Source organism: Salmo salar, chromosome ssa16 (genome assembly GCF_905237065.1).
Source record: "Salmo salar chromosome ssa16, Ssal_v3.1, whole genome shotgun sequence".
Lineage (NCBI taxonomy): Eukaryota > Metazoa > Chordata > Actinopteri > Salmoniformes > Salmonidae > Salmo > Salmo salar.
In genome coordinates, this window is record NC_059457.1 from 22434105 (window position 1) to 22446505 (window position 12401).

At 43.2% G+C, this 12401-nt stretch overlaps 1 protein-coding gene across 2 annotated transcripts; it reads right to left on the bottom strand.

Moving 5' to 3' along the window:
* Positions 1 to 96: 96 nt before the first annotated feature.
* On the bottom strand, positions 97 to 5992 carry rad52 (RAD52 homolog, DNA repair protein). Of its 2 annotated transcripts, none has more exons than XM_014148368.2 (11): positions 5862 to 5992; positions 4670 to 4766; positions 3990 to 4091; positions 3735 to 3828; positions 3504 to 3571; positions 2484 to 2602; positions 2297 to 2372; positions 1934 to 2220; positions 1587 to 1795; positions 576 to 845; positions 97 to 320 (listed from the first exon to the last, which is right to left on the bottom strand). In XM_014148368.2, the coding sequence occupies exons 2-11, from the start codon at positions 4727 to 4729 to the stop codon at positions 259 to 261; spliced, it is 1347 nt and encodes a 448-aa protein (XP_014003843.1). In that variant the 5' UTR covers positions 4730 to 4766; positions 5862 to 5992; the 3' UTR covers positions 97 to 258. The 2 variants fall into 2 exon arrangements, with proteins under 2 accessions (XP_014003843.1, XP_014003844.1); XM_014148369.2 differs by having other exon boundaries at positions 4670 to 4939; positions 5862 to 5977.
* Positions 5993 to 12401: the final 6409 nt, after the last annotated feature.

Below are 12401 nucleotides of genomic sequence, written 5' to 3' on the forward strand. Positions count from 1 at the left end.
AGGTATGTAATGTTCTCCTTCAGGAACATGATTACAACATTACATTCAGAACAAAGGTTGCAAGTGGATACACTTGCATGTAAGAGAATAGTCCAGTTTTTTGAAAGGCAAACAAATCCCTGATTTATTTACAAAAACCATAAACATTTCTTTACATTTAGCAGCAACAAGAGATGCCCATAAACTCAACATATCAAATAAAATAGCAAATCAAAACTTGTTGGTAAAATGGCTTTAGATAAGTGAAACAGCCTTTTCTCAAGCGTCCAGCTTGCGTTTCTTCATGTACTGTCCTTGTCTACATGGACTGAATGTCTCACCTGTGACAGAAGAAAAGGCAATTAATAATCTAGAAAATGCTGTACCAATGACAAGAATGTTTCTCAAACTGGTTAAATTGAAGGTACTTTACTTTGCTACAATACCTGATTCAGCTAATCAAGGTGTTGGTGATTAGATGAATCGGATGTGTTAGTTCAGGTCTGAAACAAAACGCAGCACGCCCAGTAGTCCCCCAGGACCAGGGTTAATGATGTCCACTGTTTTAAAGCAGCTCATTCATTACCCAGTCTCACCTGCTCTGTCAGATGTCCTAGGGTGCTGGTTGTGATACTGGGGTTGGTGTCCCCCCTGTCCTTGGCCGTGTGGTGGGGGCTCGTGGGGCCTGACGGGGGGTCGTAGGGATGGTGAAACCCCTCTCTGAGGTGTCTTACTGCGGGTCAGCATTTGGTGACTACCCCCTGGAGTGCTGGGTCGTAACGAGGATGATGTTGCTGAAGGTCCACCTGCTGGGGCCTCCAACTCCTGGATGCCGTCAAGAGTGAAGTCCCACAGCTCTGGGTTATCTTGGGAGGACGATGACAAGTGTTTTAGAGAATATACAGTATATTGTCACTATGGGGATTTTATAGCCCCTAGTACAACAGTAACAACTAGAAGCAGCCACAGTATTCAGGTACACAAGTAACAGAGACTCCAGCATAGGGAGGTGGATTTCCGCAACACCAGCATGCATTGTAGATATGCGTAATCGGAACCATTTTCAGAGTAGTTCCCATTCTTTCTACTTGAGCCCCCTAGTGGTGGTTTACGGTACTGGCCAGATACTCATCCCTGCTGCAGGGTGCTTTGTGTCCACTAGGGGGTGCTGTAGGCCATGGTGGTCTGGGGTGCTAAACCTACCTGGAAGGAGAGAGGTATCCCATTCCCAAAGAGCATGGCAACACTAGTACAAGACGAACAAACACTCACATACACAGTCATAAAGAACATGGCTAACAGACGCTAACACACACGCCCTACTGCATTAATACAGAACTTGGACATTTCTTGCCAACACATTTTATGGTCTTCCACAGTGCTCGACTTGAACTGAAATAGGTGCCGGAAATCATTTTGGGTACCGGTACTGTTTATATTTTAGGTGCAGGAGCTTCACAATACGTTGAGCTAATATTCTATAAGAGGAACAGGAGCTCAAGCAGTAGAACATTTTAGGTGCTGGTACTCAGCTCGAGTGAGCTCCTGCCCAAGTCAAGCACCGGTCCTCCAAAATATAGTATTTTCTTGCTTGCTTATTGTCTTACCATGAGCTTCACTGGGTGCCTGTGCAATAGCTGTGTCTGGGCCCTCTGTCTTGAGCTGGAGCAGAGTTTGTCCCTGTCCCTGCAGGAGCTTTTTCGCCTCCATCTCCTGGCGGAACTTCTGCTGCAGCTGCTGCTGCTTGAGCTTCCTCAGCTGCTTGGGGTCTGTGTGGGCATCAGAGAGACAGAGGTCCTCCACATCTGATAAAGACCTGAAGGAAGGAGGACGAGAGGAGATAAGACAAAGAGAACAGGTGAGAGTAAGAGTTTGGGTACAGAGAGGAAATAGAGACACCTGTAATAAAACCAATACACAAGAAAGGTTTGACAGTCATCTGGCTGTTGCTTACCTGACAAGATTGCAGCGTTTGTTCTCACTGTCTGATGGAGCTGAGTGGGCTACAGGTCCAGAGGCAGCAGTAGGGGTGTGTGAGAGAAAGGTCCTGGCTCCCCCTCTGTCCCCGTGCTCCGCTGGGGGAGCCTGGTGGTGGTTGCGGGCCCTGGGCTGCTCCAGTGGTGCCCTGCCTGACCCAGGCCCAGCACCCTCCCACCGGGCCAAGCTAGACAGCCGGGCCTTCTCCACTGACGGCTCACTGTCAGAACGCTTGGTCTGGGCTGGGTCCAGAGGGGGAGCAGGCTGGGAGAGACAGAGACAGTGAACACTGGAAAGGATGGATGGATGTAAATGACAGTTGACAGGAACAGTATCTAACCTGTTTGGGGATCTTGTTGATGGATATGAGGTACTCTTTATTCATGATACAGTTCCCAAGGGCGTTTCCAAAACATCTGGAAGGACGGGGGAATCAAATATCAGAACCACAACAAACTCAGACACCAACACACGCACACAGTAAAAAGTAGTTCATGGTACATGAAGTGTAGTGTCTCCCCCTGTACTTGAGTGCTCTCTTCAGTCCATCAGTGACCGCCTCTTTCCTGGCCTTCTCCAGTGACAGGGCCTTGGACTTTTGTCCCTCGCTCACCCCGTAGCCAACGTCCTCATGGAACGACCCGTCCTATGGGGAGAGAGACACACCAAACACACGTAGTAATACAGTAAGTGTGTGAAATACATTATAGTAAAAAGTGTGAGTTGACACACCCAAAATGTTTTGTAGCAGTGCTAACAGAGTAAACTGTATTAAAAAACAGAAAGTTGTACACTATATATACTGAGTGTACAACACATTAAGGACACCTGCTCTTTCCATGTCATAGACTGACCAGGTGAAAGTTATGATCCCTTATCGATGTCACTTGTTAAATCCACTTCAATCAGTGTAGATGAAGAGAAGACAGGTTAAAGAACGATTTTTAAGCCTTGAGGAATGGATTGTGTGTGTGTGTGTGTACCATTCAGAGGGTGAATGGGCAAGACAAAATATTTATGTGCCTTTGAACAGGGTATGGTAGCAGGTGCCAAGCGCACCGGTTTGTGTCAAGAAATGCAATGCTGAGGGGTTTTTCAACGCTCAACAGTTTCCCGTGTGTATCAAGAATGGTCCACCACCCAAAGGACATCCAGCCAACTTGACACAACTGTGGGAAGCATTGGAGTCAACATGGGCCAGCATCCCTGTGGAACACTTTCAGCACCTTGTAGAGTCCATGCCACAACAAATTGAGGCAGTTCTGATGGCAAAAGGGGAGGGGGTTGAAACTCAATATTAGAAGGTGTCAATGTTTTATACACTCAGTGTATGTACTATATATATATATATATATATATATATATATATATATGCTCCCAACTATTTAATGGCTAAACCTAATAACCAAATGTTGGCACCGCATTGCCGAACAACACACAACTCATTGCACCCTGCCTTGAAACACACTTCCAAAACTGGGAAGAGCCAACAGTAGCACTGCAGATTTGAAAAAAAACAATGGTTGACTTCTCTGCCCATCACCCACCTTCAGTTGGACTTTGACAAACGCACTGACTCCAACGTAGAACTTCCCATTGATGAGGTCAACAAAGTCTGTGAGGGGACAGTCCGTCACTGTGTTGTGACTGTGCATTACACTGACACATTCATATACAGTACCCAGTGGGTCATAAATAAATAATAAAGGTTACACTGAAGACAGAAGCAAGTGTCTAAATATACTGTTTAATAGCTAGCGATGCTCCAGCTCTCCTACCGACGTTCTGCTGGGAGATAGAGTGAGACCAGCCGTTGTATCCAAACAGCTCATTGGCCAGGCTGATCACACGGTGCCCCTCAATGTAACACACCTGCAACAAGGACAATACTGTCTTTAGTTCCAAGCGGGCGTTTTAGTGAGTGAAGGCTGATGATGAAGTGTGTACTTATTGGTTAGTTTTCTCTTGGGTTGATTAGGATGTAATTCAAAGTTGTTGTCAACAACAAAAAGGTTTATGTGACTTGGCCTTGCCTTCTGGCCCCCTCCAGCCATCCTGGAGCTGATGTATTCAGGTCCCAGCTTCTGTCGCAGTGCATTCTGGACTGCCTGGTACTCCTCTGCAGTATAGTTATACTGGAAAGATAAAGTCTTGGTTGAGGTTTGCTTGCCATTTTAAAGCAAAAAGGTCAGTGTCCTACATTGTTTTGATTCATTTGGATGGATAGAAAAAGTCTAAGGTATTTTCTATAGTCTAGAGGCTTTCTTATCCTGCATCTTAAAGATACACTATGCAGAAATCACTCCGCCATTTCATGCTTGCTAAAATTCTAAGTTTGCCTAATTTCAGTTTGTGACAAAACAAGCAGTGAGAATCATTGTACCATCTAAAGCACTGAAATATATTTTCCATAACCAAAAATATAGTACTTTCAAAGTAAAAGCCGCTAAAACTAAACTTAATGGGAAGCATAGCAATAGTTCACATAGAACAGATCTACAGCTTCTTAGACTTGCTTTCAATGAGAATGGCAGATCTCTATTTCTATGTGAATTTGGTAGTCACCCAAAAAGTTACATATTGCAGCTTTAACTGATCTGAAAACAAAGGATGGATGACACATTCCCTGTCCAGTTCTTTCACATCAGTGTTTAAATGAAAGGATAGAGGATTTGGAGCCACTTTAGACTACTGAGATGCACCCCAAACCTACCTGCCCGAAGCACGTGTTGGATGCTCGGATGCTCTTGTCCTCCTCTGTATCATGGTGCATATTTTCAGTCTCCAGTTTATCAATACTGTGGCAGGTGCTGCAAAAAGTGTATGACAGACAGTCAATCAAGTCCTGACCGGTTGCATGAAGGCCTGGTATGGGAATTGTTCCATCCACGAACGCAAGGTCCTCCAGCGGGTGGTGCAGACGGCCCAGTACATCACTGGGACCGTGCTCACACCCATCTAGGACATCTCCTCGAAATGGTACCTGTTAAAGGCCCACAGCATCATAAAGGACCCACGGCCACAAGCTGACGGTCTCTAAGCATTAAATTGAGCCTTCCTGTCAGCTGCTGAGGGGAGAACGGCTCATAATAATACCTGGAACGGAATCAAACGGGTTTCATACCATTCCACTAATAACGGTCCAGCCATTGTTTTTATTTAACCTTTATTTAACTAGGCAAGACAGTTAAGAACAAATTCTTATTTACAATGTAGGCTAACTTGCTCAGGGGCAGAACGACAGATCTTTACCTTGTCAGCTCGGGGATTCGATCCAGCAACCTTTCAGTTACTGGCCCAACGCTCTAACCACTAGGCTACCTGTTGCCCCTTAAAGATTTACTACCACGAGCCCGTCCTTCCCAATTATGGTGCCACAAACATCCTATTAACGTTATAGCTACTTATGGTAAAATGTGTTTTCTATTCTACTGAGCCATTTACTTTGTTCGTATTGTTATATATGTTTCTTACTGTTACGGTGTCGAGAAAGAACATTCAAGTAAGCGTTTCGTTGGATGGTGTATGCCATGTGTATCCAGTACATACGACTAATAAAACTTATCCAGCTGTATTACTGTCCAAATCGGCAATGTACCGTTTGAAAATGTAAATGCTGACAACGAAGTGCGCAGTTTGCAAAACTAACTCGATACTTTGACCTTAATAAGCAAGCATTTCACTACACTCGCAATAACACCTGCTAACCAACTATGTGACCAATAAAATGTGATTTGAATAGTTACAATGTAGCTATCGCTTTGACACAAACTGCTAATGTCTGGAACGTGTCTAGCTAACTAGTTGGCTCGCTATAACTAACTGGCTAGCAGCTGTTTTGGCATACATTAGCCGATGAAAAATTTCACAAACATTGGAAAGTTAATACATGTTCCGTAAATTACCTTGGCGTTTAGTTTATAGCTAGTGAATTCTAGCTAGCTACAAAATATTTTATTTCCCGCTTGCCCCCGAGTCGAAGTTTGAGTGACGCATCTTCTTCTTCTTTAAGGTTTTATGGCAGACTACAACCTATTGGTGTATTGCCGCCACCTACTGTATGGGGTGGTAAAACAACCACCTCATTCCTGCTCGGGCGCCTGTGAGGACAGAGCATTCATCTACAAGTCTCCTTGTAATGTCTCTGCTGTAAAATCTGAGCCCCAAAAAACGCTCAGCCGCACTCACAACGATGACAATTTTTTCTGATTTCCTCTCTGTTTGCGCTGTACAGTTGATAACCAATGTAATAAATGCTACAAAGTCTAAATTCATAACATGCAACATGTCAGGATCCCTCTGTTGACAAGCAACATCATCTGGTGTCTCTACTCCTACTACCATTACTTCTTCAACGTCACTCCACTCTTCTCACCACCTCTGGACAGGAGACATGATGGACAGCCCTTATTCTTTCCAGCTCCATCTCCTTCACCCTAAACAGGGAACTTCAGAAATTCAGGTGCATGTTCACCACCACAATTGCAGCATACGATACTCCTCTCATCTACATACACTTGACACATTGCCAAATAATTTCCTTTTTTCACATTGCATGGGTTTGGTCATGACTGCTCTCACAGGGTATCTCATAAAATCCAAATACACGTGAGAAGGGAGAGAATCTAATTTAAAAAAAACAATAGAATGGATAGAGTGGACTTCCTCACTCCATCCACCATGCAGGTCAGTTGTTGTGCACCAACCACTTGATCCAATTCTTCACATACGTCCTTTGCCCTGCTTTGAAAGGTCCACACACGACACATTCCAATCCGACATCTTCTTGAGGCACAGAGCACGCTCCTTCTGTTCCATAGTTACACAAAATAACAAAATAAGCCCACTTCTCTTTACTCTCACCGACACCACTTTACCCAAAGCATCCATGATTTTCATAGACTTCAAATGGATCTCCCAGGAAACAACATCGATCCAAAACTCTTACTCCAAACAAAAAAGAATCAGAACTAGGCTTAGATTTACTAGTTTCCACTACAACTTTACTTCTCTTATTTCCTTTTGTATTTGCCACTGTAATCCAATTCTTCTCATCCACTTGATATGCCATCTGATTCAAACAGAATATCCGCTTCTGCCATCTTCCTTCCCCTACCTCCTTGTGTGACTTATCTTTAAAAATGTGACCCTTCCTCTTTAAATTTGTATTGGTGGATCGCAACCAACTGAAAGGTGCATACACCACCACTGTACCGCCACCTACTGTACTGGAGTGTGAGCCTCTTAATCTACAATATTTCTATTTTCTAGCCCTGTGTTTCCGCCTACTGTTCTGGGGTGTGAAATCATTAAACTTTGTTACACAAAAGGGAAGGAGAAAAGAACGGGGGAAACTAGCCCTACACCAACTAAACCTATACCTATTAAAACCTCACCATTATTACACTATTTGACCCTATCTGATCCTACACCAGGCTAGCAGCCTAGAAGGACGGGAAGCTATCGTTCAACACACCTTGTAACTCCTCTGCAGTAACATTTTGTCGACCCAAGTACTTCTCTACAGGTGCCACCACATTTATTTTCAGTGATTTGCATTCCATTTCATAGCCATGATAACCATGGCTATGAACGCTTAGAATCCAACCTTACTGAAATGTTATTTCTATCACTCTCTATTGGCCTCGGCCTACTCCCACACTTAGGATCCCTCGCAATAGAACCATCTTCCTCTAAATCAAATCAAATAAAATCAAATGTATTTATATAGCCCTTCGTACATCAGCTGATATCTCAAAGTGCTGTACAGAAACCCAGCCTAAAACCCCAAACAGCAAGCAATGCTTGTGAAAGAAGCACGGTGGCTAGGAAAAACTCCCTAGGACAAACTCCCTAGAAAGGACAAAACCTACGAAGAAACCTAGAGAGGACCCAGGCTATGAGGGGTGGCCAGTCCTCTTCTGGCTGTGCCGGGTGGATATTATAACAGAACATGGGCAAGATGTTAAAATGTTCATAAATGACCAGCATGGTCAAATAATAATAATCATAGTAGTTGTCGAGGGTGCAACAAGTCAGCAACTCAAGAGTAAGTGTCAGTTGGCTTTTTCATAGCCGATCTTTGAGAGTATCTCTACCGCTCCTGCTGTCTCTAGAGAGTTGAGAACAGCAGGTCGGGGACAGGTAGCACGTCCGGTGAACAGGTCAGGGTTCCATAGCCGCAGGCAGAACAGTTGAAACTGGAGCAGCAGCACAGCCAGGTGGACTGGGGACAGCAAGGAGTCATCATGCCAGGTAGTCCTGGGGCATGGTCCTAGGGCTCAGGTCCTCCGAGAGAAAGAAAGAAAGAGAGAAAGAGAGAGAGAATTAGAGAGAGAGCATATTTAAATTCACACAGGACACCGGATAAGACAAGAGAAATACTCCAGATGTAACAGAATGACCCTAGCCCCCCGACACATAAACTACTGCAGCATAAATACTGGAGGCTGAGACAGGAGGGATCAGAAGACACTGTGGCCCCATCCGATGATACCCCCGGACAGGGCCAAACAGGCAGGATATAACCCCACCCACTTTGCCAAAGCACAGCCCCCACACCACTAGAGAGATGTCTCCAACCACCAACCATCTACTACTCTCTTCGCTGACTCAGCATACCACACCTTCTGTACTACTCGGATTCTGGCAACCTCGACCCGCCTTTCTCTCATCGGACACCATAGGTACACCTACAGTTAACGCGCACAGCTTTTTCCACTGATACTACACATTCCTCTGTTTCAATAAAGGTTAAATAAAGTCCTGCACACTTCTCACATCTAGGAATCTCCCTCCTACACTCTGCTGCAACATGACCATACGCTTGGCCCCTAAAACACTGTAATGAATTAGGGACTAAAGCTCTCACGGAATAACTGACACATCCTAACTTGACTTTGTCGGGTAAAGACTCAGCAGGACAGACAGTGTCTTCTCTGTTTCACTATACTCTCTACAGGATCTGCGTTGCACCAAACAGTAGGTGTCACAGACACCAGGAATCTACCATTTCTGTTGGTCCTCCTCAACACTGTGCCACTCCAGTTATCACTCCCTTCAATGGCACCCTGCTCCGGAGAGCAAAGCATGTCCCAGGTCTTGTCCCGAGGCGTGTGGTAACGAGCACCCACAAGACACACAAGTCCACTTCATCTGCTGTAATAGCAAACTGTTCAAATGGTTGTTGTATCTTCAATTTGTCTCCATGTTGCGCCGACAAAAGAAATGTACTCTAAAAACCGCCATTACCCATCCCGAATTTGACCCTAGTCAAACCCCTTCGCTTTGCTCATTGGTCGTACGCGGGTTAAGTGGGTTTGTACAGTATTTTTAAGGATGTTAGGATTTGTGCATTCATGTCCTAAATGAATCATCATCATCATTAATTCATATGTCATTGTTTTCAGTCACATCGATAGCCGTATATGTGAAAAATATAACCCTTGACCTTAGGCGACGTAAAAATATTTATAATCGCAGTTTCTCGACCAACCTTGTGCCAACCCTGACTGACTGCACTAAAGTGGCCCCGCCACTCGTGTCATGATGATGTGACAGCTGGCACAGAGGAGAGCCCTCTCTGCTGTGCTTAAACTGGGTGAGATTGGGGTCAATGCTGGATACAGAGCAGCATGTTTCTAACCCCATTAGTCAGGACTTTATGGGGAGATAGTGGTCATATTCAAAATGTGAATTACACATTACATCTAGGCTACAGAAGCCCACAATAATGTAGCCTGATAGCCAAGAAAATATTGCCGTGTGTGTGTGTGTGTGTGTGTGTGTGTGTGTGTGTGTGTGTGTGTGTGTGTGTGTGTGTGTGTGTGTGTGTGTGTGTGTGTGTGTGTGTGTGTGTGTGTGTGTGTATGTGTGTGTGTGTGTGTGTGTGTGTGTGTGTTTGAATCTGACTGTTCAGTTCTGTTTTACTCTAGTATAATCCACTTGTAAACAGTCATTGTTATGGAGACAGACCAACAAAGGTCCAGACCTAAACGGCTAGGTGGGACGAAATCATCCCACCTACGCAACAGCCAGTGTAATCCCGTGGCGCGATTTTCAAATACCTTAGAAATGCTATTACTTCAATTTCTCAAACATATGACTATTTTACACCATTTTAAAGACAAGACTCTCGTTAATCTAACCACACTGTCCGATTTCAAAAAGGCTTTACAACGAAAGCAAAACATTAGATTATGTCAGCAGAGTACCCAGCCAGAAATAATCAGACACCCATTTTTCAAGCTAGCATATAATGTCACAAAAACACAGAAGACAGCTAAATGCAGCACTAACCTTTGATGATCTTCATCAGATGACACACCTAGGACATTATGTTATACAATACATGCATGTTTTGTTCAATCAAGTTCATATTTATATCAAAAACCAGCTTTTTACATTAGCATGTGACGTTCAGAACTAGCATACCCCCCGGTGAACTAGCAAACCTCCGGTGAATTTACTAAATTACTCACGATAAACGTTCACAAAAAACATAACAATTATTTTAAGAATTATAGATACAGAACTCCTTTGTGCAATCGAGGTGTCCGATTTTAAAATAGCTTTTCGGTGAAAGCACATTTTGCAATATTCTGAGTAGATAGCCCAGCCATCACGGCTAGCTATTTAGACACCCACCAAGTTTAGCCCTGACCAAACTCCGATTTACTATTACAAAAGTTTGATTACCTTTGATGTTCTTCGTCAGAATGCACTCCCAGGACTGCTACTTCAATAACAAATGTTGGTTTGGTCCAAAATAATCCATTGTTATATCCAAATAGCGGCGTTTTGTTTGTGCGTTCAAGACACTATCCGAAGTGTAAATAAGGGTCACGAGCATGGCGCAATTCGTGACAAAAAAATTCTAAATATTCCATTACCGTACTTCGAAGCATGTCAACAGCTGTTTAAAATCCATTTTTATGCCATTTTTCTCCTAAAAAAGCGATAATATTCCGACCGGGAATCTGCATTTAGTTAAACAGAGGAAAGAAAATAAAGCATTCGGTCGACTCGGGCACGCGCCTAAGCCCACAGTACTCTGACCAGCCACTATCCAAACGCGATAAAGTGTTTCAGCCAGAGCCTGCCTCAATATCCTTCAGCTTTTTCCCGGGCTCTGAGAGCCTATGGGAGCCGTAGGAAGTGTCACGTTATTGCAAAGATCCTCAGTCTTCAATAAAAAGAGCCAAGATAAAACACAACTTGTCAGACAGGCCACTTCCTGCATGGAATCTTCTCAGGTTTTGGCCTGCCATATGAGTTCTGTTATACTCACAGACACCATTCAAACAGTTTTAGAAACTTTAGGGTGTTTTCTATCCAAAGCCAATAATTATATGCATATTCTAATTACTGGGCAGGAGTAGTAACCAGATTAAATCGGGTACGTTTTTTATCCAGCCGTGTCAATACTGCCCCCTAGCCCTAACAGTGTGTGTGTGTGTGTGTGTGTGTGTGTGTGTGTGTGTGTGTGTGTGTGTGTGTGTGTGTGTGTGTGTGTGTGTGTGTGTGTGTGTGTGTTTGAATCTGACTGTTCAGTTCTGTTTTACTCTAGTATAATCCACTTGTAAACAGTCATTGTTATGGAGACAGACCAACAAAGGTCCAGACCTAAACATCCTAAGCACCAAGGATGGGCCTACAGAAAAAAATCTGATTTTACTCCATTTTATGAAGTACCCTCACTGAGCGTGTACGTGAGTGAAGATGAAAGTAATGCTGTAAAGTACTTGAGTAAAAATACTTTAAAGTACTACTTAAGTAGTTTTTGGGGGAATCTATACTTTATATATATTTATATTTTGGACAACTTTTTCCTAAAGAAAATTATGTACTTTTTACTCCATACATTTTCCCTGACACCCAAAAGTACTCATTACATTTTGAATGCTTAGCAGGACAGGAAAATGGTCCAATTCACACACTTATCTTGAGAGCATACCTGGTCATCCCTACTGCCTCTGATCTTGCGGACTCACTAAACACAAATGCATCGTTTGTAAATGATGTCTGAGTGTTGGAGTGTGCCCCTGGCTATCTGTAAATTAAAAATAAATAAAAAATTGTCCCGTCTGATTTGCTTAATATAAGGAACTTTAAATTATTTATACTTTTATTTTTTAATCTTAAGCATATTTTAGCAATTACATTTACTTTTGATACTTAAGTATATTTAAAACCAAATACTTTTAGACTTTTACTCAAGTAGTGTTTTACTGAGTGACTTTTACTTCTGTCATTTTCTATTAAGGTATCATGACTTTTACTCAAGTATGACAATTGGGTCCTTTTTCCACCACTGGTAAATAGTTACAGCCTGTAACTGTGTAACTAGGAAAAATTATGTACTTGTCTAATTCGACACTATTCAGCTCTCTGAAAAGGGAATGTGTAGGCTATTACATTACAAATTGTGTACAATAAATTGTAGA

Coding starts and splice junctions, on each gene's coding strand:
- rad52 (XM_014148368.2), bottom strand. CDS start 4,729: ATGCACCATGATACAGAGGAGGACAAGAGCATCCGAGCATCCAACACG. Junction 4,092..4,669: donor CCAACACGTGCTTCGGGCAG/GTAGGTTTGGGG, acceptor TTATCTTTCCAG/TATAACTATACTGCAGAGGA. Junction 2,603..3,503: donor TTGTCAAAGTCCAACTGAAG/GTGGGTGATGGG, acceptor CTCTCCCCATAG/GACGGGTCGTTCCATGAGGA.